The following is a 26,209-nucleotide window of genomic DNA, read 5'->3' as shown; positions in this document are numbered from 1 at the left end:
CGTTGGATGCTGGTTCGAGACCCACGCGGGTATGGGCCGTCGGCCCACAGGCGACGATTTTACACTACTCCTATGCTAGGACTAGATTTTATCTTAGCATAAAGCTCACATGCATGCACACATGCTTGATGAAGTCAACACTCGCAGACACATTAGCATATCCTCTATAAAATTAGGATGATAAATGTTAAGACTGATGAAGTCAACACAAAGCGTACTCACCGCAATAAGATTGACTGACACGTCATCTAACGCTTAAGTGATAATTAGTCAAATCTGGCTAGCCAAGTTCTACGATGACTAGATAGCCAATTTTGTTGGTTCACAAGTAGATTTGGTTGGCAGTTTGGCACACAAGTAAAACGAGGTACGATTTTCAACCTCTGTCCACGTTCAAGGACAAGAGAGAGTGCTGTCGACGACCTGAGTAACAATGTGTCGAACCTTTAAAGTCTACGTCGTGCGTAACATGTTTTCTGACTTGCCATGGAACGCGGGACATGTTTTTATACCGTGGACCGTGTGGAGAAGGACACGACACGGACAGCATCTAATAGCCAGGACTTGGAGGTCTACTAGCATCTTAAGTGATGCCCCACTGAAACTGAACAGGGGATGGAACAAACCATCGACCCACTGATTAGGTATCTAGGTAGCAATTCAAGCCGAGAATAAAGCTCAGGCACAGATGCCGCTGCATGAGGTGGTTACATCAACTTCGAAGATGTGCATGGTCCCTGGAAAAATGTACCTGGTGCAACCAAGGGACGGCTAGCTGCTTTCAAGAATCCAGGATGGCAAAACAATGCCTGGATGCAAGCAAATTTACAGGCAGGCACCATATGCTACAGATGGTATACATTCTACCGCCGTGGCTCCACAGTCCAAACTAGCACAAAATTCTCGATATAATCAACTGTTGTTTGAGAAATAGTGAAACAGAACTGCAGCTACTGCAACAAGTACAACCTTGAATAGCAGCTTCTTTGATCCAGTCGATTCGGATAAAGACCCTGACTCCGTAGGATTGACCTTCTGCCCTCTTAGCTTAGCTAGCAACAGACGAATGAGCCCATGCCTTGTGGCTGTAATGGAATTAAGACTGGTCAGAAGCATGTTACTGTTTTCCAGGGGAAAAACTATCGACAGTATTTGTGTAGAAGAAATTCAGAAGGTTAATACTACATCACAATAAAGGTGAAATAAGAACATCAATATAAAATATGTTAATTAGGTTGCAGAAAAATATGACAAGGTTGGTTCACAAAATACAAGGGATTTCACACTGAAGTTAGTGGTGAGCGCTCCAGCTAAAAAAGGTCCCGCTCCTAATTTGGTCTAGATGATAAGAGTAGTTTGTGATGTCATCGAGGATGATTTAGGAGAGTTTGAGTCCATGTTTGGCAGGCCTAGAATAGGCTTAGTGAACTGTAAACCCGAAAATTGTGTTTCATTTCTTGAAGCAGGGAACCTCTTCTCTAAAAAGGTCCTGCTCCTACGATTGTTTTCTCTTCGCACATAGAAAGACGGCTCTTAGTAGCATACTGTTATAAAGATCAAACAGTATAATTTCTATCTTGAGACATGTCCTGAACCTGCTTTGAACAATACTAGGTATTGTCTACTTTGCCATTACATCTAATTTTCCAAGAACAATTCATCAACAATTTTCTATAACGGATGCTTGCTAAGAGCAGAGACTGAGCCAGGATTTGAAGAAGAGGGGGGGCGGACAAGTTATATCATCCAAGTTTCTTAGAAATCAGGGTCAAATGAAACAAATTTAACCAAATTTCAATGCAAACCAAATGAACAATAATGGAAAAAGTTTTGAGCATAGGGGGGCCATGGGCTGGCCCCTCCCTGGCTCCAACCCTGGCTAAAAGTCACCACATCTTCAGTATAACTACTGTAGCAGAAACATTGACCAGCTAAATCTAGAGCAAACAAACAGGCACATTGTGCTGAAGTAATCTGGTTAGGGTGTAATTCAAGGTAGGGCTAAAACTTGTAAGTAGAACTCACAAATAATTTTTATAACTATTCAATTCATTCAATATAATATCCAACGGACAAGGTGCATTTCATATTTTTCATCAAATTTTGAAGAAACAATTTCTTTTCTCTCTCGAAGAGCAGGTATGGATGACAGCGCAAGGAAAATAAAGTTTCTTCTTCGTTGAATGTAGCTGTTATACAAGTATGTTTCATTTATCTGCATATTAGAGCACAAGCTGTGTGGCACCATACACATCAACCTATACTAAATCATACAAATTTGACAATTTGATGACCTAGAAGAACACTAGTTTTAAAATTTAGATTCAAAAAGAAGAAATAATATCAACCATCCCCTGATGCCTACTTTAATATCATCCTGGAGCACTAAATTTACATTTCAGGTATAAAGGAAGAATACCATCAGCCAAATTATCAACTGAATTGATCATTATTCTGCAACATAAGGCATCAGAAAATAGAAACCAAACAACATAAATATTTATGCTTACCTGTTTTCGTCAACTCCCTCTCTTCCTCGCCGATCCTTCGTCTTAATGCATTCAATAATGAGCCAAAATAAAGAGCTAAAACAGTGCAGGTGAAGGTGATAACATTGTATGGCATGCTGAAATCAGGAGTCGTCAGGGGAACGAGCAATACTTCTGTATACGACTTCACAACAGTGTCTTCCTGCAGAACACAGAGATATTGCAATGATAATGAAGCAAAAAATATTTATATTCATGTATAACACGGAAATAACCTAGTACTAGGCCACTGATCCATTCATGGCATCTCTGAAGGATTTACCTGGAAATTTTCTAGTAAAGGAGACCCAAGTAATGGATCAATTTCAGGGTAATTTCTAGCAGAGTTGAACTCAGGAAAGCTAACCAAAGCTGATGGAATGTCAAATCCTTGATTAGCATCAGGAGGATATTCATCTATATGCAGGAATCCCTGAAATTTCATAAGGAAATGTTTAGTTATGAACATCTTATTAAGACTGCTAAAGGGACAAACAACAAATGAAGATTCAGGCAGAAGCACTAAGTAAGAAATATGCGAATTTCCTACCCAATGGGGGAGGCACACTCAAGTAATTTAAGCAGAACACACCTTGTCAAAATCCAATGTCAGAGTAGCCGACTGCATGCTGCAAGGGAATCTTAGTAGCATCTCCAGAGTACCAGGCAAAAGCTTGTCTTCTGAAGGAGTGACATGAATCTTGTCAACTACATCTGATACAGTTTTCCGGTTCCCATCTATAAAAATTTCTAGGCTGTGATAATAGACCTTAACATACCATGGAACCATCTGGAAAATAACTGCCTTTATTGAACAATCATTTGGGCTGCCAAATATCTTCTGAAGATTAGTGGACGTAAAGGACAGAGCAATTGACCCTCTTTCATTTCCACTACCCATAAGAAATCTGCTTGCATGAAAAGGTGAGGGGGTGCAAGACCATATCAGGGGAAGCTTCCAAGTTATGCCCACATCAAAAGGCTTTTCCTCACTGTAGTTACTAACATCATATTCATATATAAAAGAAGATTGAACTTCCAAGTTATTTAGGCCTTTGATCAACCTGTCCGGGCCATTGGACAACACAAAGAATTCATTATTCCAAGAAAGATCACTTCCAGATTTGTTAACTTTGTCAACAATGCCTTTATCAAACTCTATGAATATTCTGCTGTATTTAGAAACAAGACATTTCCCTGACAACTTTCTGTTGAAAAGATGTCTCATGGACCAGCTGGGCTGAAGTTGTCCTAGATTAGAATGCAGCTGTTTATCATTAATAGTATTTGGTTGCAGTACAACAGTCAGTGTTTGATCAAGAATAATACCAAGTGACTGGGATGATCTTAGTTTCAGTTTCTGGGAATGGTAGTATCCTTTGTAAATTGAAGGTCTATACAACAAAGAAGCTATCCCAGCTTTGTCACGACATGGAAGAAGTTTCAGCCAAGGTGTCAGATTCTCAGTGCATACTGCTTCACGAGGCAATGCACCATATCGCAAATTGCCTTCATTCCATTTAAATCCCCAACGAGGAGCAGAAAATGCAGTGGAAGACTCTAAAAAATTGATGGATGCACAAAACAGGCCAGATAGTGTATGGGTCAGGTTCTTCCATGTTGCATCAATCTCAGACGAAGGAAGATCAAAAACTGCCCACAGCTCAACACCAGGAGGTTTTGCATTACTTGTTGACATAGGATCAAATCCACCCCACTGCTCATAGTTCCATCTTCCCTGGGTGAAAGATAGCTCCAACTCACTAATGTGATATTTTTTGACCTGGTTGACAGAGCATAATGATGTTAATAGTGGATCCCAAACATTCTTAAAATGTGTTATAAAGTGTTGACATGATTTAAGAAATGGAGGTCCCTTCTGTGTTCTGTTGTGACTTAAAAGCCCAAATGAGTAACAGGCAACCAAAAAAAAAACATATACAGAGATTTTTAGGCTGGTTACTGAGAGATACTGAGTGCATGACGAAGAAAGCTTGCTAATCTAAACAGTAGCATGTCACAAGACAACGGCAGCAAGCACAAATCGATGCAGATTGTATGCTACACAGATCTCTCCATTGTTTCATATTACCTATGTACTGCTCCTCAAGGCTCTAGTTCACACTAAAGGCAATTGAAGGTTTGAGAATCTAAAGGTATATGCAACAGCATTGGCATTCGAATGCAACAATCCAGAAGATATTTGCCAAATTGTTAGCAAACAGAGGTTCTCTGCATATTATGTGACTTGTATCCACACACATACACACACACAATATTTGACAGGACCACTTAAATTATGGTAGCATAGCCGTAGCCCAAAGCATGATCAAGAAGTCCAAACAGCAGAACTAGCCTAGTCAAATGCAATCTCAACTATCAGACTTCACAGAGATTGCATAGCAGCTCAACTCAAATTTGCATAAAACAAAAAGGCACTTGGATTGCAACATTCAACTAATGCCTCGACAACTTGATACACATGATTCTGTGCAAAATGGAAATAAATGCAAAGTAAAGATTCACCGTATTATTGCAACTACGTAGAATATGTCAAGAGCATAATCTTTGCAGCAATTGCTAGTCTCACTGTCCTAGTGAAGTGCCCGCAAACAGATCGATCGTGTCAATTGATCTACCTATCTAGTTATATGATAGTCCAAGCTGATCCACCAATATGCACGCCAAATGGAAAACCATAGACAATTGGAACACAAACCCTAAGTCAGCAGCATCAGAGATCTGCTCCTGAGTGGAAGGGGGCGCACGGGGCACGCACCAGCTGGGAGATGGCCTTGGGGAAGAGGTGGTGGTGCCGGCCGACGGTGGCAGCTGGGGGCGCAGAGGAGCGGAAGTAGAAGTGGGCCAGCGCCTTGCGGTCAGGGAGCGGCCGCAGGAGCAGCTCCTCCGTGAACTCCTCCTCAGGCGCCGCTGCCGATGCCGCTGCGGCAGTCGAAAGGAGGAAGAGGAGGAGGAGGTACAGGAAGAGGACCGTCCCAGAAGGTGGAGGCGGCGGCGCCATCAGCGCCGGCGTGGGAAGGGCGGCGCTGTTGCCGGCGTGGGTGGCGTCGCGTGGACGGGTTTCCGGCACTGTCGGCCAGTAGCGTGACTAGACCTGGTAATGGGCCATAACAACTCAAGGGCCTCACGGGCCGGCCAGTACACACGGGCGGGCTGGGAAGGGCTCTTTACGGGCTCCCTAAAGAAATAAGCAGGATAAGATAGGATCTTTACGGGCTCTTTATAAACACATGCAATGCAAGAGCCTATTTGGTAGGATTCTACGTAATTCTGATTCTATATAGAAGTTGATTTTCTTAAAAAATGATTAAGTGGCTGAAAATAAATCTTAATGATTCTCCATAACAAATTTTATGGATAAATAATTTTCTGTGCGAAAAGTGAATCAGGAGAATCTATTTTTTTCCGCTCCCAACTCTTTGGTTCATTTCATGAAATTACTTCACAGAATCAGCACGAAATCCTTCTATGGAGGAAACTGTTTGGCAGAACCTAGAAGATACTCTGGTAAAACTCTGCCAGACACACCTTCTGGGTCGTTAAGATTGACGTCAACGATTGTCACGTCACTTTTGCATAAAATTGGTTAAACTCGGCTCAGAGCCTTGGCATCAAGGTTCTATTCCACTCCTACTCGAGCAGATTGATCTTCTTCCTTCTCCTTATCACTCTATGCAGGAATCCATTTTCAAAATTTCAGATGTTTAGGGGATGTGCTACCCTTTCTTCTCAGCTGAATGATTAAAAAACACTTTCTTCTTCCTCTCTACCCCTCTCTCTTCTCTCTCCATTCTCCTCCACCAGTGCTTGACTAGTGGCATCGGGCTAGGATAGTGGCGCCCTCCTACTGCACGGTCGCACATGCCCGGGATGACGCCCCGACAAGTTGAGCTCAGGGAGGAAAAGGGGATTGAGAAAAAAAAAGAGAGGGAAAGGAGAAAGGAAAGAGGATGTGATGAGGAGGATTTTCTCCCCAAATACCTTTTATGGCTGAAAAGATAACCACTTTCGCGTATCCATGAGTAGATTCGATTGGTACGCAAACCATTATAGATTGTGAACCTCCTGGTCGCGTTCAAGGATATGTATGAGTACTTTCGACGATAACGATGTGTAGAACCTTCAAAGTCTACGTCGTCGTCGTCGTCGAAGACTACACGTCGCCTGACTTGGCTTGGGATGGAGGACACGTTTTTATAGCGTGGCCTGTGGAGAAGGACGCGGCACCGAGACTCCGGAGGTCAAGCACCGTACGTGATAACCCCCCCATTGAAACTGAACGGATACGATATGCGCCAGCTGCGGTCAGAGATTGTGTCTCGTAGGTCGTGGTGCGGAGAGAACAAAGACCCACCCTGTCGTGTCGTCTCCTGGTCGGTGTGCTCAACTTTTTTTACACGAGGCCGCAGACTTTTGCTGCTGCTGAAGCCTGAAGGACGGGGGCACGGGGCAGGGTGTTGAACAAGAATACAAGGTGGATGCGTCTAGTTCAAGGATGGCCGCCCGGAAGCCATTCCTTGCGTGCAGTTACCGTTTACCCATTACCAGTACGAATAACCTGCAGTACTCTACAAAAGGTGTGTTAGACAAGATTGATTACATTTCAGCGGCGTTTTATCTATGGCTTGGCCTTCAAAAGCAGAAAAATCAAAGAAACACACCAAGGGAACGAATTGGAATCTGATGGATCGATGGCAACAAGAAACGCGACCAGTGGTTGCCCTGTTGCCGATTAATTAGCTAGCTTAGGCACCGCCAGGCCCGGACCCGGCCGTGCGTTGTTGCAAGCGACTGCATGCCATTGCCACCAAAACGAAAAGGTGCTGCGTCATTACTCATTAGCGCTCAAATATTAAATCCACGCGCCACGAGTGTACGGTGCACCGGACGTGTCGACACCGGCAGCGATTCTGAATCCGCAGGGAGAGCCTGCTGAAACGTGTATACTGGCCAGCCAGTCAGCGTGTTAGGGGGCGTTTTTTTTCTTATTTTTAGCACCTGTCACAATGTTTAGATGCTAATTAGGAGTATTAAACGTAGACTATTTACAAAACTTATTACATAGATGGAGGCTAAACGGCGAGACGAATCTATTAAGCCTAATTAATCCATCATTAGCAAATGATTACTATAGCAGCACATTGTTAAATCATGGACTAATTAGGTTTAATAGATTCATCTCACCGTTTAGTCTCCATCTGTGTAATGGATTTTATAAATAATCTACGTTTAATACTCCTAATTAGTATCTAAACATTTGATGTGACATGTGCTAAAAATAAGTAAAGGAAACCAAATATCTCCTCGACCCTGCTGCAGCAACAGATACCTCTTGATGGATTGATCTCTAGTGGATTCTAATTAACACGAGTGTTTCGTGAGAGTTTGATGCCAATTGGCAACCATGTAGCCCGGTAGGGACCTGGACTCGTGGATGCGTCTGCGTGCGATGTAGTACAGCTACACCACCTGATCCAGTTTGAAATTCGAATCCGGCAGAAGCTCAATGATGGACGTCGGACCCTCTCTGCACTCTACGCAGCACACCGTACAGAACATTACCGTGCGCCGCCGTCGTGTCAGTGGGGGCCACGCCTTCGTCCCGTCCCCGGCCCGGCACCGGCAGGATCGGACAAACCAAACTCCACCAGATACTAGGAGAGCAAGACACGATCAGGGGGGAGTAGGCGAGTAGCAGAGTACAAATCGTCGAGATGAATGCTGCTGATACAAGGGGGGAACGAGACGGAACGGATGTTTTACTCGCGCGTGTTGGGACAGATTCTATCGGAGCCGTTCGTTTCATATTGGAAATCGTGCGATCTTCGCGTTAGCGGACGTATACCGTTCGTATTTCTATTTTTCTTAAGTTTGCTTACACGAGAACGGAGTATGTGCAATGTCATGTCGTTTTGCTATAAAAATAATAATCCACATACTCATCCTGTCGCGTTGCCACCTCTTAGATCCCGCGGCGGGGCGCGACCTCTTAGATCCCGCTGCCCCCGCCGCGCCTCCACGCTCTCCCACCGCGGCGGCCTGTAGATTCGTGCCGCGCTAAAGATCCCGCTACTCCATGCGTCGTCGCCCGATGCAGCTCACCGCGCCGTCGCCCGCCACTCCGCATCTGCGCTCCCCCACCGCCGTGCTATCGCCTCACCTCACCTCACCGCTGCTCCTCATCAGCGTCGCAGTGAGCGGCGCATAGCAGGAAGAGGGAAGGAGAGGGGTGCGCCTAGAATGGGAGGAAGCAAAGCAACCGTGCACTGCTGGCCGCCGTGGGGGGAGAAGGGAGAGAGGAGAGCCGTTCGGGAGAGAGAGGGAAAGTCACAAGCAGATAAGACGGTGAGGAGCAGGCGCGTGCGGTGGACTTCAATCCAGTAAAGTCCAAATTTCGGATCCCCACCCACCAATTAGTACCGGTGGGTGGAGGCTTCACCCGGTACTGGGTGGGTGGAGGCTGCACCAGGTACCGGGTGGGTGGAGGCTTCGCCCGATACTAAAGGGGTTCACGGGGGCCTCGTTGAGTACTAGCCATTAGGCTCGGTACTAATGCTCACATTAGTACCAACCAAAATACAATCGGTACTAAGTCTCATGACGAATGTTCAGTTTTTCAGTAGTGTTGCTGTTGAGCACTATATTCCACTCCAGATGGCAGATGCTAAGCAACAACTCTTATCACGTGGAGGCTCGTATATACAAGAATGCTTCTTTCAAAAAATTATATATACAAGAAAATCTGCATGGATCTAATCCCTTTTACAATAATATTTAGAAGAATAAACTCACCTAACCTTCGTTGGCAGAAATATAATGAGCCATTGACCTGCCAAGCCACTCCATAGTCAGAGGTCTCACTGGTTGATATGTCATGGTTAGTGGAGGGGTCATTTCTTAAATAACCTGGAAAAAAGATTTGCGACATGTCAAATTGCAGTGTACTCTGGTTTTGAATTATAAGAAATTTTCTTGGTTTTTTCATGGATGCGCCACTGTTCATTTTGCATGGTTTTGTGTTATATTCGTTTGTTTTGCCTAAAAATAACATGGCACTGCAAAAGCTAAGCGAGAACAGCTGGTCACAATTGCTATTTTAAGAGATCCAAGTAGGCCATATGTGTATCACTGTTGGATGATACAGTGTAAAACTCAGACTTATGAAAGAGGACCTTAACTGTGTAAGTTGTAATCCACACAAATTGTTTCTCAAGCCCAAATCTCATAGTTGTTCATGGATGTTGTTAGGTGTAGCTGCAGGGTGTCATGGCACATGCTAATTCACACATCTATATTGGCTGAAAATTTCTCTATCTTATATTCAGAGCCCATCATTGCGAGCTCATTACTTTTCTTTCCCATCTTTACTAATCAACAACCGCACTGGAACCACACTAGTACGTATTAGCGGTCTAGAGTGGACAAACAGGTACCACATGGCAAGCAATCTCAAACGATCAGGGAGTCCCTGCATACGTTACTGCAAATGTCACAAGATTCTAGGAATAATTTTGTAAAGCTTGGAGTAAAGCGGAGACCACCATTTGTCAACTGTTAGGGGCAGGTTGAGAGCTCCGCTAAATCCAAGCTCTTTCGAAGCAGAAATACGCATACTGTCCGGTTGCACTGCTGAGGAGAATGTGCATTCAATACCGGGTCCAAACCTCTTAAAACTGGTTGTGCAACCGGTATTGATATGCCCATACTAAAGGGACCTTTAGTACCTGTTATATAAACAACCGGTACTAATTTAGGGACCCCACCCGATCGTCCTTCCTCCTCATCACCGTCGGCCGCTCTTCCTCCTCATCGGTCGAGCCTAGTCCCCGCCCTCATCCTTGCTGCCTCACCTCCCCCGCGACCCCCTGCCGCACCTCTCGCCCGGCTGGCTGCCCTTCCTCCTCGTCACCATCGGCCAACCTTCCTCCTTGTCGGCCGAGCCTGGTCCCGACCCTTGTCCCCGCTGCCTCGCCTCCCCGCGACCCCCTCGCTCGCCCAGCCACCCTCACGACGTGCTCCACTGCCCCCCTCGTACCGCTGGCCGCCCTCACCCAGAGAGAGAGAAAGAGAGAGAGAGAGAGGTGAGGCCACGCATCTCGTCCTGCCATGCCGCCGCCCCTTAGATCCCACTGCCCCTGCCGCACCTCCACGCTCTCCTACCGCGGTGGCCTGCAGATCCGCGCCGCGCTGTAGATCTCGATGCTCCACGTGTCGTCGCCCGCTGCAGCTCCCCACGCCGTCGACCGCCACTCCGCCTCTACGCTCCCCCACCGCCGTGCTATTGCCTCACCTCGCCCCGCCGCCGCTCCTCACTAGCGTCGCAGTGAGGGGCGCGTGGAAGGGAGAGGGGAGGGAAGGGGCGCGCCTGGAATGGGAGGAAGCAAAGCGACCAGGCACTGCTGGCCGCCGTGGGGGGAGAAGAGAGAGAGGAGGGCCGTTCGGGAGAGAGAGGGAGAGTCACGAGCGGATAAGACGGTGAGGAGCGGACGCATGCGGTGGATTTCAATCCAGTGAAGTTCAAATTTCGGATCCCCACCCACCAATTAGTACCGGGTGGGTGGAGGCTTCACCCGGTACTGATGGGCAACCTTTAGTATCGGGTGAAGCCTCCACCCAGTACTAAAGGGGTTCACGGGGCCTCGTCGGGGACTAGCCGTTAGGCCCGATACTAATGCTTACGTTAGTACCAGATCAAAATGCAACCAGTACTGAGCCTCGGGACAAATGCTTAGTTTTTCAGTAGTGTTGCTGTTGATCACTATATTCCACTCGAGATGGTAGATGTTAACAACTCTTATCATGTGCAGGCTCGTATATACAAGAATACTTCTTTCAAAAAATTATATATACAAGAAAAACTGCATGGATCTAATCCCTTTTACAATAATATTTAGAAGAATAAACTCACCTAACCTTCGTTGGCAGAAATATAATGAGCCATTGGCCTGCCAAGCCACTCCATAGTCAGAGGTCTCGCTGGTTGATGTGTCATGGTTAGTGGTGGGGTCATTTCTTAAATAACCTGGAAAAAAGATTTGCGACATGTCAAATTGCGTGTACTCTGGTTTTGAATTATAAGAAATTTTCTTAGTTTTTTCATGGATGCGCCACTATTCATTTTGTATGGTTTTGTGTTATATTCGTTTGTTTTGCCTAAAAATAACATGGCACTGCAAAAGCTAAGCGAGAACAGCTGGTCACAATTGCTATTTTAAGAGATCCAAGTAGGCCATATGTGTTGGTCTTAAGAATCCAAAAGAGGTTGCTCTTCACTGTTGGATGATACAGTGTAAAAACTCCGGTATACAAATATGTATTCTAATTGACCATAGAAATTTATAGTGTATAATATAGTAATACCTTTGAGGGAAAAAAAAAACTATACCCGCACTGCTCTCAAAATGTCCCATCCTGACACTGCAAAGTAAGCGATGACAGAACTTAAAAAATATCTAGCCTTGTCTGATCCCACCGACTAAAACTTTATTCATTACATTTTGTGAACATGTATATTACTCCCATTCTACCCCAAATTACTAATCATTTTAGTTTTCCTAAAAATATGACTTTTAATATACATCTAGATATGTATTATGCCTAAATATATAGCAAGGTCCATGTACGTAGAAAAATCAAAACGAATAGTATTTTGGGATGGATGGAGCAGTTAAAATGAACTATTAAGCCATCAAGAAAATAGTATCTAAAAAATATGAATATTTTATCATAATCTGCAACTGAACGCAGAAAGAGAAACAAGGAATTGTTCCGTCAGAAAACAAACAAAACAAGGGCCTGATTTTCAACGGGACTAGCAGTATTTTCAGGGACCTTTTGCGTAATGCAAAAGAATGGTAATAGTGCTACTAGATTATTCATAAAATACATTTTTCTGATGGCTGAAGATGCACTTTCGCACTCTTGGACACGTGTACCTCATCCATACCAGGGATGGCAATTTTTAGTGGCACTCAAGTAAAGTGAGATTTGAGTACAATAGCTTATAAAAAAGTTTTAAAAGTCACCGTGTTGGTGTCCAACACGTTGTGTTTCTGTATTTTTTCCCTTTTGTACAGGATAAATTTTCTACGCATTTCACTCTCCGTGTTTTTGCTCATTTTAGTCCCATGATGGCATCAAAACATTGTTGTTCCAAAAAAAAGACTTGTTGTTCTCATGGTGATAATGATTCATAGCCTCATAGCATTGTTGAATTAAGGATCATGGCGAGAAAGATTCTTGTGCAAAACATTACTTCCGGCACACATATAGCTTCAGCAAAATGCACATGCTCTTTCATGCAAGAAAACCCGCATCAACAATATGTATTTAGCAAAGAATAAACATTTTTGGAACTAGCAAAGGAAGAATAGTTAAATTGTTATAGCTTTAACATCTAAACCTGCAATAAACTTATAGTACGAATTGATGGTTATATGCTCTGACTCATGTTTCGAGAAACATGAAGAATATGTAGGTAGAGGCTCTACAACCAGCCAGAATAGTTCAATGATTTGTCAATCTCGTCACACAACACAAGACCGTGAGTTTTATGTGTTAAGATAGCTTGTTCGAGTCATAGTATTCTTGCTAAAGTATATTATTCCTTCGGTATGGGATTATTCTAAACAGCAATTTTGCTATTGCTAACCCAACTCACTTGACCAATCACTACGTCAAATTAGGTTGGTTGGGAATCACTAAATACAAGCTAAGCCGGCTAGCTAGGTAGCAGTTGGCTAACCTGTCATTCAAGTAGTTCGCTTAAAGAGAGAAAAACTGTTAAACTCAGTTTGATTCTAATCTTTGGCAAATCAAAGAAGCGATTTGAAATCCACGGGCAGCCAAAAATTAAAACCAACACCTCACTCTCGCCGATCCGCTCCATCTCCACGGCACCAGCCACACGTCCACACCCTTTCCCCGTCCGTGGCACGAGGCCACGGCTGCGCGCACGCCAACCCCAGCCCAACCCGACGCGACCGGCAGGCAGCGGCGCACCAACGCAAAGCGAAGGTTAACCCACCCACCCACTCACGAGCCCGCTCGCTCGCCCGCCGCGACGCGCTCCTGCCCGCGCCCCCACCTCCCTCCTCCACCTCCGCAGCGCCCGCGGTAACCTCACCACGCCACGCCGCATCGCGTGGTGCGAGCCCCAACCGTCGCCGGCCCGCCCCAAATTAAGCCGCCCCCGCGGAGCGATCCGGTGGCCACCGCCTGGTCCGCTGCCGCCCCGCCGGAGCCGAGGAGGAAGGGGGGAGCGCAGGGGGGGATGCTAGAGGCGAAGCCGCCGTCGCCGGGCTCCGGCGCGGCCGGGGCGGCGGCGCACATCCACGGCCACCGGCGGTGGGCGGCGCCGCTGCTCGCGTCGGTCCTGCTCTCCTCGCTCCTCATCTCCGCGTCGCTCTTCTTCTCCTCATCCCGCGCGCTGCTCCTCTCCTTCTCGCCGCTCCCCTCCGCGGCCTCCGCCGAGCCGCTCTTCGTCGAGGCCAAGCTCCGCCAGCAGATGCGGGCCGAGGACCGCCCGCCGCGGGGAGCCGTGCCCAGGATCGCCTACCTCGTCTCCGGCTCCACCGGGGACGGCGCCGCGCTGCGAAGGACGCTCAGGGCGCTCTACCACCCGGCCAACACCTACGTCGTGCACCTCGACCTAGAGGCCCCCGCCGCCGAGCGCGCCGAGCTCGCCGCAGCCATCCGGTCCGACCCCGTCTACGCCAGGTTCCGCAACGTCAAGGTCGTCACACGCGCGAACCTCGTCACCTACCGGGGCCCGACCATGGTGGCCAACACGCTGCACGCGGCGGCCATTTTGCTGCGGGAGGGGGGCGATTGGGACTGGTTCATCAACCTCTCCGCATCCGACTACCCGCTCGTCACCCAGGACGGTAAGCGCAGATGCGATCTGTCTCTCTCCGCCCCAGTTCCGCGATTGGATCGATCGATCGATCGCGCGAAGACGCGACCTTTGATCCGAATTTTCTGGTGCCCCCAAAGGCGCGATCTTTGCGTGCCGATTGGGCGAAATGGATTCCAAGTTGGGGGATCACTCACTGGAGAATACCTGTGGCTGTGGGAATGGGGATTTGAAAATCGGCTTTTCACCGTACAGTGCCTTCCTGCAAGTGTTTGGCAAAGATGCGATTTTATACGCTTCGGGTTGCCAGTTGGGGAATGGGGTGATGTTTCGATTAATTTATGACATGTTTTTTTTCCCAATTGGTCTGGGAATTTGGTAAGATTTGAATACTTTTGCCCCTTCCAGGTAGTATCTGGGGAAAGTCAAATCTTGGGGCGTATTTTTTCCTTAAATAGAGACCTTCTCTGCTCCGCCCCACTTGATTGTAGTCTTGTTTTGCCTCTACTATTTGATGTACTCGATTCAGGAGCGTCCTGGTTCATATGAAGCCTCTTTCTTCGTTTCACTGTACTGGCCCTGTTCATGGAATGTTGTTGTGAACTTGTGATCAACACGCGTCTTTGTTTATCTGATTTGTCTATCCTTTTGGCAGATCTGTTACATGTGCTCTCTGAGTTGCCAAGGCAGCTTAACTTCATCGAGCACACAAGTGACATCGGATGGAAGGAGTAAGCATGCAGTTTCTCTGAAAATTCTGTTATCTGTTTCAGCGAGCTGTGCTGTCGCTAAATTTGTCTGTATAGGTACCAGAGGGCAAAACCAGTGATCATCGACCCTGGGCTATACAGCCTGCAGAAGTCTGACGTTTTCTGGATTACAGAGAAAAGGAGTGTCCCAACTGCATTCAAGCTCTTTACTGGTAAATACACACTCTTTCCTGATGTTCTGAGATGAGCTGTCTCACCTTGAGTTCTCTCTTCTCTTGTTCCGCATCATCTCAGATGTTCACTATATTTCACTTGCTGACCGTGGTGTGTTAGTTTTTGTCGAGTATCACCTATGATGTTGGTACTTCTGTCAGCAGATAGTGTTTGCCTAGTTTGCCTGGCAGTGCTGACTTGGTGCCAGGTTGAAGAATTAGTAGAATCAGGTCATGGTCCATCAATTACTGTCACTTGATTGAAATTTATGGATTGCTGCACTACCAGAATTTCTTGTTTCGATAAAATGGTTGTTAGAAAATGGGTGATACATCATTTCCAGTACCATATCTCACAGAAAGGAAAGGAACTAAAAGCAGATTGTTAAGATGTCACTAGATATCTTCAGTTTAGCTCTCCATGGACAAAATGATTTAGTCACCAATTTGTATGAGACACTAAATTTGCTTTATAGCTACAAAGAGTATTGTTTTAACACTATGAAGCCCATAATCTTCTGTTATTTTTGGTTCTAGTTTTCTGAATGAAAGAAAAAAGATTAACTTTGATACAAATATGGCTCAGATGTAGCCTTTTCATTCTGTATTAGCAAGGACCGGCAACCAGCTACCACCTCCGTCCCTAAACGTTCGACGCTGGTTAGTTCAAAACATTTAGGGAAGAAGGTAGTATCTACTTAGGTTAAAATGGTTTTGTACTCTAGTATAGGGTTTGAGCCTTTGAGGTCTCTCGTATTATAGATGCTCCATTGGGGCTGTCAATATAACTGACCATTCTTCATCCTCTCCTTATTCTAAAAGTACCAAATTTCAGATCCTTTACTCTTATATTTTTTAATCAAATGATTATGCATATGTCTTTGTGAATAGAAGTTACACACCCTTGTCGTTCTGTTTGCTTTTATACGTTTAATATTGTCAAGGCAGTTATGCCTCCACCTAAGCTTAATTGTTTCCTCTAAAAGAGGTTGAATTCCGTTGAATTTTGGATGGCTGACTATCACAACCTTTTAATGGAGAGGGAGTGAGAGTCTCATTAATGTTTGAGAGAAAATCGTTTAGGTTATTGATGCATATTGGCATGTTAAGCACTGGCATCATGCAGAGGGAACATTGGATTGGCTGCTTATATATAGCATCCAGTTACCACCTCGGCAACCACCCATCTTGCATTGGTGAAAGTGACATTCTAGCTTTTCTTGTTTTCTTCATCTAAAATCATAATCTCCATCCCCTCCAATTTCATAATTTATTCAATACAAAGCAAATGACTCTATTTTATGCTTAGTGAAAGAAGTCAATCATCTTACATTGTGTTAGGCATTATATTGAAGAAGTTGCTCTGTATGAATGAACCATGTTATAGTATTTATTTCCATTGATGTTGGAAACATTCCTCTTTCTCATTTGGTTACCCTATAAGCAACCTAATTGGAAACCTCAGACATTAAGAACTTCATGCTCTCTAAAAACAAGAAAATAGCTACATGTTCGGTTACTTCTGAAATGTTCTTGGAAATGTACTATATGGTTTGGCATTTTGTTCATATCTTTGTTTCTTTACTTTGCACCTATGGAATATAAATGCTTGCTGTCTGCAATTTCAGGCTCAGCATGGATGATGCTTACTCATCAGTTTATTGAATACTGCATATGGGGATGGGACAATCTACCAAGGACAGTCCTGATGTATTATGCCAATTTTCTTTCTTCACCAGAGGGTTACTTCCACACAGTCATCTGCAACGTCCCGGAGTTCCGCAACACCACAGTCAACCATGATCTACATTTCATTTCTTGGGACAACCCACCAAAGCAACATCCTCATTATCTCACACTCGATGATTTTGATGGTATGGTTAACAGTAATGCTCCCTTTGCACGGAAGTTTGGAAGAGAAGATCCCGTGCTGGACAAGATTGATCAGGAACTATTGGGCCGCCAACCTGATGGATTTGTGCCTGGTGGATGGACAGATGTGTTGAATACAACTGAGAAAGGAGGACCCTTCACTGTTGAACATGTCCAAGATCTCCGCCCAGGGCCTGGTGTTGACAGATTAAAGAAACTCGTCACAGGCTTGCTCACCCAAGAAGGTTTTGATGACAAGCATTGCTTGTAAAACTCCCAGTAAGATGATTCCAGGGCAGTAGATTTACACGGTCAAGTTTGAGGGCATTGAGCCAATTGCTAGTAATGTCTACTAGCGAACAAGCAGCACATAACTCATGTCCGCGTGGATGCAACGATAAGATAGGTGCTCTTATAGACAACCGCTTGAGTTGAGTTACGGTACAGCAGGAGATCATGGATGTAGCAGGCGGAGAATATACAGAACTAGTAGCTTATTAGGTTATGGTAGAGGATTATATCAGACCCCAACCATCAATAATCTTGGAAATTTTGACATCTCTGCGCTGCGTGTTGTGCAAGGTGGTCCATTGCTTGTCCGGAAGCCATGGCACCGGGTATTTATCAACTGGTAGCGCGTGAGACTTTGTTGTATTGACCAGCAGATATTTCTGGGCAAACTGATACATTTGATTGCATACATGTATTCTTTTATTTCTTCTCCTTTTTGATGAGTATAGCAAATTGGTTGTGCTGTTGTCTTGCCTGCATTGGTAAGCGCGTGCGTCTCTGTTTATCCCTTGCGGTTTTGGTTGGGAGAGGATTAGAAATGCTGTTGAGATTTGATTACCTGTTTTTTGTATTGTTGTTTGGAGTTTGGATCGTTTAAACTGAGTTGCTGCTTTCAGTCAACAATGGTAGTAGCCATCAGGTGAGATTCTTTCTGCTCGGCTATGCATTCATGTGCGCCGATTTTTCCAGTGAGTACGTGTTAATTTGCATGTGCACTAAATGTGTGAGCTTCATTCAGTAGCAGCGACGCCACTTCACATACTTGTTTTAGTTTAGTATGCCTAGACGTCTTCTTTCTTTTCCACTTTGAACGCATGGTTTTTGGCTTTCGACTTCCTATTGCCAAAGGTACAATAAAAAATGCCTAGAAATATGAGCGGAGATCTTTTATTACTGGGTCATATTGCTAAAGGTACACTAAAAAATACCTAGAAATATGAGCGGAGATCTTTTTAGTACCGGGTCATAATACCTAAAAGGTACCTTTAGTATTGGGTGGTGTTATGATCCGGTATTAATAGGCCTTTTAGTACTAGAGGTTGCTTCTCCACGGGTTACTTCAAAAGAAAAGCATATCTACCTTCATCACATGTGTTGTGCAGGTGGGATGGTAAGAAAGGTTTACACGAAGTTTAGATCGGGGGTTCGAATTGCACGGACCGCACATATTACGCGTGAAAATTGCGCATATTACCTTTTAGTACCGACGTAGCGGTACCAATTGAACAATCGGGTACTAAAGAGGTTTGGGACCGGTAAGAAAGGATAATTATTCTCTTGACCAGCACAGTAAAGGGCATTTCCTTTGTGTTTATGTTTAGTAATTAAAACTAGTCGCAACGATGCCAGGATGCACTGCTGTTTATGTTTACTTTCCGTTTGCTGACCAAAACTGCACCACTTGTAACTCCCCGGTAAATTTCATGTACTGTAACTTTTCCGGATGCTGAATTACCGGCACTGGTAGCTGCCTCCCTCCCTGCTTCTAGTTTCTACAATTCTACGCCAGCTTCACGAGCTTCTTGCCGACGTTCTGGCCTTGGAACAGCGCGGCGAAGGCGGACGGGACGCTCTCGAGCCCGTCGGAGACGTCCTCGACAACCTGCACCTTCCCCTCCCGGATCCACTCGCCGATGACGGCGTTGAACTCGGCGAACCTGGGCAGGAAGTCCCAGGCCAAGAAGCCCCGGATGGTGATGCGCTTGTAGATCACCTCCATCAGGTCCGGCGCCGCGCGCCGCCCGGCGCCCGTGTACTCGGAGATGACGCCGGAGACGGCGACCCGGCCGTGCGTGTTCATGTTGGCCAGCGCCGCCTCCAGCATCTCCCCACCCACGTTCTCGAAGTAGATGTCGATGCCGTCGGGGAAGTACCTGCCAAAATGAAAATGTTCTGTCGGACTGAGCAGATTGTTCAGGTTCAGGTGAAGAGCACGAGATGCAGTAGCACTGACCTCTTGAGAGCTGCGTTCAGGTCGGGCTCTTCTTTGTAGTTGAAAGCGTCGTCGAATCCCAGCTTGTCTTTGAGCAGATCAACCTGGGAATCGATTCAGAGTTTCATGATAAATTGAACTACCGATTCATGAGAAATTTCAGCGTCTCATGAAAAACTGGACTACTGATTCGTGCTTCAGAAAATGGTCTTATATAAAATCTGGTCCATTTGCATGTCAGACTGGCCCAAATGTGTAGCAGAAGGCACCACAAAAACATAGCCGTTAAATTCATAGCTAACTGCCAGCACTTAGTCAGTCGATCAGCCGCTGTCACGAGTCACGACAAAGGGCCACTCGTGCGGGTAGCTGAAAGAGAACAAGAAGCGTGACGCGACGTGTCCATGCGCACCTTGGCTTTGGTCCCGGCGCAGCCGACGACGTAGCATCCGGCGAGCTTGGCGAACTGGCCGACGAGGCTGCCGACGGAGCCCGACGCCGCCGACACGAACACCTTGTCCCCCTTTGCCGGCCTGCACACCTCGAAGAGGCCGCCGTACGCCGTCATGCCGCTGGTGCCCAGCGCGCTGATGTGGTGGGACAGCGGGAAGCCGCCCGCGGCGGCGGAGGCGGAGGCGGAGGCGTCGACCTTGGACATGAGCACGGCGGGGGACGGCGTGAACAGCGTGTAGTCCTCCCACCCGAGCACGCCGGCGACCACGTCCCCCGCCGCGTACTCCGGGCTCGCCGACGCCACCACCTCGCCGGCAGCGTACGCCGCGATCCTCTTCGTTCAAACATTGGGCCGGGGAGATAGAGGAGCCTCTCTATCAGTCTCAGGTGATGGTGGTGCATGGTTGAGTAATGAGTAGAGCGGGCTGAGAGGGCCGGCTTACCTGGCCGGGGAGGATGCCGTCGACGGCGAGGTGGGAGGCGCTGCTCCGCTTCATGCGGTTGAGCTGGTAGGGGTCGATGGAGAGGTAGAGGTTCCTGACGAGCACCTCGCCGGAGTCCGGGGACCACCTCGCCGTCTCCTCCCTCACCTCGAAGTCGACCTCCGTCGGGGCGCCCTCGATGTGGCGCCGGATGGCCACGTACCTGTTCCTCACCTCCATAGACGGCGACGGCAATACTCGGCAAGACCGAAGAGCCAAGAACAAGCGGAACACGAGACGAGACGAGTTGGGTTTGGGTCCCCTAAAATACGGGGCCGTGCGTGCGTTGAATCCAATGAGAGCAGAGCAGGACAAGACGGACGCCGGCGAGCTTAGATGCCGAGGGATGGGGTCCGGCGGAGATGCGGCTCCCGCCAGTTTTGTCACGTCGTATACAGTCATGTTTAATATGATGATGCCTCGTTAGGTGTCAGGACGATAGCAAGAGCCAAACTAATGCGCGATGCCATACAGTACTTGGAGTTTTTCTGAACTTTCGATGATAGTATTTGGGAATTGGGATGGGAGCAAGTGCCACCTTTGTCTCGTACGGTACTGACCTGAAAGACTGAAACGGAGTACACTACATTTTTTGGTACTGAAGAACAAGGAGGTCTGTGGAAAATCAGCAAATCTCCTCTGAAGACGACGTCTGGGGTGTGCGCTACCGGTCCAGTGATCTCCTTTCTCCTGTGTAGCAAATTTGGACAGCGGCGCCCAAGGGTATCACTGTTCAGGAGGGTTTGCCCCGTGCTCAACGGGTACCTGGATTTTTGGCACTCTGCGCGACGATGTGGCGCTGCCGAGCGAGACGGGACGCGCCGTAGATCGTGACAATTTTATACCCCATGTCTCACAAGATGATGAGCGAGGTATGTTCCTCTGATGACGACCGAGTAAGCGCATGATCTACCAGAGTACCAGTGCGCCACTCGGCCTCAACATTGGTGTTCTAGCTTGCAGATTGTTAGATTATAACTTGCACGCTGTTACCATCCGCAAACCGAAACAAACAAGTTCCAAATTGTAATTGTATTAATTCACCAGGGCAGATTGCTTGTCACAATCCAACAAACAACCTGCAACAAAACAAATAGGAACTAACTCAAAAGCTTAGCCTTGCCACTGCTCTGAGCCCTCCAACGAACCACGCATAAATATGCCGAAGCAGTGCCCGTCCGAACGGGCTGGGCATTACATGCGCGGGCGGCACCGCAAGCGAATACACGACGCCGTTCCAGAATCCAAACAAACACTTTCTTGAGCATTGAGACATCGCACGCAGATTCCTTATCTCATCCCAGTCACCAGCCACCCAAATACCCAGTACACTTATCTCATGCCAGTGTTGAGCATTGCAGTTTGTACACATAGGGAGGGAGAATGGGGCCATGGTTTATTTAACAGTAACACTTGGCAACTTGACCTGAAGGTAAATCGTTCCTGGTGGAGGAGATGCCCCCTCCCCAGTAAAAACTAACAAGGTCTTGAAAGTCATTGATTATGTATTTACAGCGTTTGTGTTTAGACCAGAGGACAATGTCAGATCATGTGAATATGTGGCGGAGGAGCTGTCCGGAGTAAGTGAATGACTTCTCCGTCTCCTCCAGGCAGTGGTCCTTCTCCTCCCGGGACCAGCTCTGCAGAAGATGTATATGGAACCGAAATTACCATTTCGTTAAAAGTTATTTGATCAGCCTTGAGAGCAGAAGACAAAAGATGCAAAGTTTGGTTCCTAGGACTTACAGAAGCGACTTGGTTAAGCTTGTCACGGACGTTCTGCAGCAGCTGGGTGAGATTGCCCTCCCACTTGTAGAACTCCAGCTCCTTCTTGTTCAGAATCTTCTCCGAAACCTGATATGCCAGGAAGGCAGGAACACATGATACCCGGTTAAAATGATATACACACAAGCTAATGGCGTAAAAAGTAGATAACACTTCTTAAGCGCCCATAATAGCAAGAAAAAACACAACAATTCATATTCCTAAATTGACATGGTAGTATTGTCCAAACTAATACTCCAAATTTCATAATAAAACACAGAAAAATGCCTTGGGATTTTGACATCGGTCATAAGGAAAACATCCTAAATGTGCCAAAATATGATGTCAGGTATTGTCATTTTCTAAGATGAAGGGGGTCACCTTTTTGCCAATCATTCGGCCTCCAGCAGTATGAGCAAAGTACACATTATAGAAATGGCAGATAAATGCCTGGGGGTCCTTCTCAGATAACTCTTCCAGAAGGGAAGAGTATGTAGTGCCAGGATCCGATGGTTCTGGAATTGTGTGGCCCTGTTCCTTGAACCACTCCAGATCCTTCTTGAGTGCCTCTGATCTTTCCAACCCAGTATTCCGGAACTCCGCATCTGAAACACATACACCACTAGAATGTTATCAACCAGCATCTTGCAAATCTTGATGGAAGCAATAGCCTACTAAGTACTAAGTATGAGATTACAATAGTCGTGTTCAATAGGGGGAAAAAGTTTCTAGTCCCACTTTGTTTGTCAAAGTTGATTAAAGTGTTCATAGACTAATGCAATATTCGCATCAGTTAAAGGTGCATATCATTTGATTGCGCCCTTTACCTGTGCTTCTTTCAGTAAACATTGTTCTTTTATAAATGCAACAGCAATCAACAACAAAGAGATTTGCTGTTTGTCAAAGTCGTGTTTAGTAGGGGGAAAAAGGTTTCTAGTCCCACTTTGTTGGTCAAAGTTGATTAAAGTATTCATAGACTAATGCAATATTCGCATCAGTTAAAGGTGCATATAATTTGATTGCACCCTTTACCTGTGCTTCTTTCAGTAAAGATTGCTATTTTCTAAATACAACACCAATCAACAACAAAGAGATTTGCTGTGTCTGACAAGCCAATCTATAAGAAGAGCTAGCACAAGAACACAAGCAAATAGAACAGTCATATAGAAATGGGGGACATATCCAGTGAAAATGGCATACTTTTTTTAAAATGGTGGAAATTCATCCAAAAGTGCACTTTAATGTTCCAAAAAGAATTGAACCTGGGAACATCCATGGCTCATCTTGTGATGTACTTTGTCGCAGAAGTTGATCTTCAAATTCGTTCTAGATTAATTCATACAAAAATGACAAATTACTTATCATGTGCCAAATTTATTTTTTTTCTGAAAATACAAAGTATGGATATGGAAATTTTCACCGTTTAAAAAAAGTAGGCCATTTTCCACAGATATCCCCCATAGAAATTTTTACGTTTTCTGGATCTAACAAGGGAAGGTGGGTAGGGCAGTGTGAAATTGGACCAGAATACTTGTATCACACTACCATTATCTCTTACTTACTTTAAGATAAAACATATAAGAAGAAAGGAAGTTATAGGCACACCTCAGGCTAGAAATCGTTTTCCTATATGAGTTTCTAACCATGTTGATCCTATACATGAGCCCAATATCTGAGGCAATGTGTAACAGTATGCAACTAAATCATGAGTTGAATGCTAAGACAATAATATGAGGAAATGGTCTTTTCTGCATGCCCTGGGGAGAAGATATCTGCAGATGCCTGCCCTTGTGATTTGACATCAGACATTTCAATTTCAAGAGGTTATATTAAAACTTCAAGTTTCTATATACAAACAAGAAGGCTGTTGAAGTGACGATTTTTCAAAATGACTAACAGTTGCGCTGCTGATGTTACTGCAAAAGAGAAGGGATAGCTGTCCAGACATAACTATTATAACAATACTTATAACAATACTAAAAGCCATAAAAATAGGACAGATCTGACCATTATGCTTTTGAGTGATTTGATCTATAAATTGACCCAATTTGATGACTCAAAGAGCCACACAGGTTAGCAAGAATTACTAATGTTACAATGATAGTGTGAAATTTGTACTGAAGAGCTAACTGAAATTCAAGTGAAAAATTACAATTTCTGAGTAAGCTATATAAGAGCTAGTTTTTTTATGTGAAGCAACAAACTTCACAAAAATGGGAAAGTAACTTTTGGTAAAGTAGAAGGCTGAAAGTTCACTTGAAGCATAACTAACTTCTTACTTGCAAGAATACGCAACCTATAGTTGGACGGATGAACCAAACTCCTTTTATAAAACCTAAACTCACAGCCAAAAGGAGAAATAAACCCACGTAACGTATACAATCCAGCTCCATCCTCTCCTGAGTCAACCTTGGCCACTAGTACCCCACAAGACACTCAACCTTCAGTTCAATAAAATTCTAAAATTTCACCAATTATTCTAGACACTTCTGTGCACATCTACAAACCATTTCTAATTTTTTTACTTGATCCATTCATAGCAAATCTGATTTACTATGATATTAAAAGTACTAGAGACATATTTTTGTGGCCAGGAGCCAATCAGATTTCACCGATTCAATAGAGGCACACGAAGCGCAATGAACGCCATCCACATACCAGCATAGCATCGCACAGGAGCCGCACCTTTTTCACCGATCAAGACCAAAAAAGAAAAAACAGAGGAAGAGAAAGCAAAGCGGATCACTCACACCACGGGACGGTGGCGCGATCGACGATGTCCTCGAGCGTCTGGAAGACGAGCCTGCTGTCGACGAGGAACCGTAGGTAACCCTCGACGGACGGCTCCCACTTGGCGACGGGCGGCGCCTGGGGCTCCTTCTCCCCCTCCCGGGCCTGGTCCTTGGTGTGCAGCTTCATGGCGACCGCTCGCATCTCCTCGATGAAAGGCTTGCTCCCCTCCTCCCCGCTCGCCGCGGGCGCCATCTCCGTCGCCGCCGCCGCCGCAACCAGCCTCCTCTGCGCGGTCAACGCCGCGACGGACACCGCCACGGTCGCGGGCCGGGCACCGACGGAGACCGACAGGCTGCTCCACCTCCCGGAGGAGACTCTGGCGGGCGCGAGGAGGGGGGAGAGGGCGCGGGAAGCGGTGAGCGATGCCGGTGCGGGCGCCATGGCCGCGGCGGTGCCTTATAGGCTTATAGCGCGCGCGGAGAGCTGCTAGGGTTCCGTGCGGGGAAAGGAAAGGCGCCGATGACGAACGACAGCGACGGGGATGGTGGCGGTGGAGTGCGGTGTTGGTGTGGCGCGGCAGCGGGGGCCGGGGGTGTGGGAGCGTGAGCGCGACGATGGGAGGCGGCGAGGAGGCGGGGGGTGGGAATAGAATAACCCGGGGGAACGGATTGGAACGGCCGGCTGGGGAAGACGATGGCGGGGAGGGGGAGGCGACGGTTTCGTTGACATGTGGGACCGGGATGGAGGTGGGTCCGGATGTCAGTGGGTTAGAAGAGGGAAATGGGAGGGGTCTGACTTTGGGCCCCGTGGCCTATGGAGGGCCAATGGGTCTTCACGTGACGGCGACCGGGCTGGACAGCCGGGGGACAGTCTCGCTCGCACATCCATGCTACCCTACCCCACCCATATCCTTTGTTTAAGTTCAGCAGTATTTTATTTAGCTGGGCCCCTAGCCCATGACACAATAAACACAATTTTCTGGAGGCCCTCGCTTCTGTTTGGAAATACTTCCTCCATTCCCCATTATAAATCATTTCAAGAATTTTGAAGAGTCAAAAATCCATCCTAAATTATAAATCATTTTAAGAATTTTGAAAAGTAAAAATATTTCAAATTTGACTAAAATTATAAAGATTTATGACATCAAATAGGTGAAAATATAATTGATGAAGAATTTAATGATACTTAGATGACATCATAAATGTTATTATATTATCATATAAATTTGGTCAAACTTGAGATAATTTAATTTTTAAAAATTCTTGAAATAACTTACAATTTGGAATGGATGAGCACTGCTTTTACGAAGTTCAATTATTTCTCTCGAAAAATCCGGATAACTCTCCAAACTATGCA

The 26,209-nt window shown here is 46.1% G+C and overlaps 4 protein-coding genes across 4 annotated transcripts; 1 reads left to right on the top strand and 3 right to left on the bottom strand.

Moving 5' to 3' along the window:
• Positions 1-672: 672 nt before the first annotated feature.
• Positions 673-5,660, bottom strand: LOC117854107 (uncharacterized). The gene is made up of 5 exons (XM_034736399.2): positions 5,308-5,660; positions 3,121-4,311; positions 2,812-2,961; positions 2,511-2,691; positions 673-1,085 (listed from the first exon to the last, which is right to left on the bottom strand). The coding sequence occupies exons 1-5, from the start codon at positions 5,548-5,550 to the stop codon at positions 913-915; spliced, it is 1,938 nt and encodes a 645-aa protein (XP_034592290.1). The 5' UTR covers positions 5,551-5,660; the 3' UTR covers positions 673-912.
• Positions 5,661-13,591: 7,931 nt separating this feature from the next.
• On the top strand, positions 13,592-17,920 carry LOC117851801 (beta-glucuronosyltransferase GlcAT14A). Its single transcript, XM_034733701.2, has 4 exons — positions 13,592-14,434; positions 15,059-15,134; positions 15,210-15,325; positions 16,954-17,920. The coding sequence occupies exons 1-4, from the start codon at positions 13,822-13,824 to the stop codon at positions 17,466-17,468; spliced, it is 1,320 nt and encodes a 439-aa protein (XP_034589592.1). The 5' UTR covers positions 13,592-13,821; the 3' UTR covers positions 17,469-17,920.
• An 827-nt stretch (positions 17,921-18,747) lies between these two features.
• On the bottom strand, positions 18,748-21,577 carry LOC117851802 (NADP-dependent alkenal double bond reductase P2). Its single transcript, XM_034733702.2, has 4 exons — positions 20,318-21,577; positions 19,834-20,208; positions 19,443-19,525; positions 18,748-19,362 (listed from the first exon to the last, which is right to left on the bottom strand). Exons 1-4 carry the CDS (start codon positions 20,756-20,758, stop codon positions 18,990-18,992), a joined length of 1,272 nt encoding a protein of 423 aa, XP_034589593.1. The 5' UTR covers positions 20,759-21,577; the 3' UTR covers positions 18,748-18,989.
• A 154-nt stretch (positions 21,578-21,731) lies between these two features.
• LOC117851803 (heme oxygenase 1, chloroplastic) lies at positions 21,732-25,505 on the bottom strand. The gene is made up of 4 exons (XM_034733703.2): positions 24,871-25,505; positions 22,502-22,725; positions 22,103-22,210; positions 21,732-21,996 (listed from the first exon to the last, which is right to left on the bottom strand). The coding sequence occupies exons 1-4, from the start codon at positions 25,292-25,294 to the stop codon at positions 21,904-21,906; spliced, it is 849 nt and encodes a 282-aa protein (XP_034589594.1). The 5' UTR covers positions 25,295-25,505; the 3' UTR covers positions 21,732-21,903.
• Between the last annotated feature and the right edge of the window lie 704 nt (positions 25,506-26,209).

This window comes from Setaria viridis, chromosome 4, assembly GCF_005286985.2.
Source record: "Setaria viridis chromosome 4, Setaria_viridis_v4.0, whole genome shotgun sequence".
NCBI lineage: Eukaryota > Viridiplantae > Streptophyta > Magnoliopsida > Poales > Poaceae > Setaria > Setaria viridis.
The sequence above is the reverse complement of the archived record's forward strand: the minus strand, read 5'-3'. Positions and strand labels throughout refer to the sequence as shown.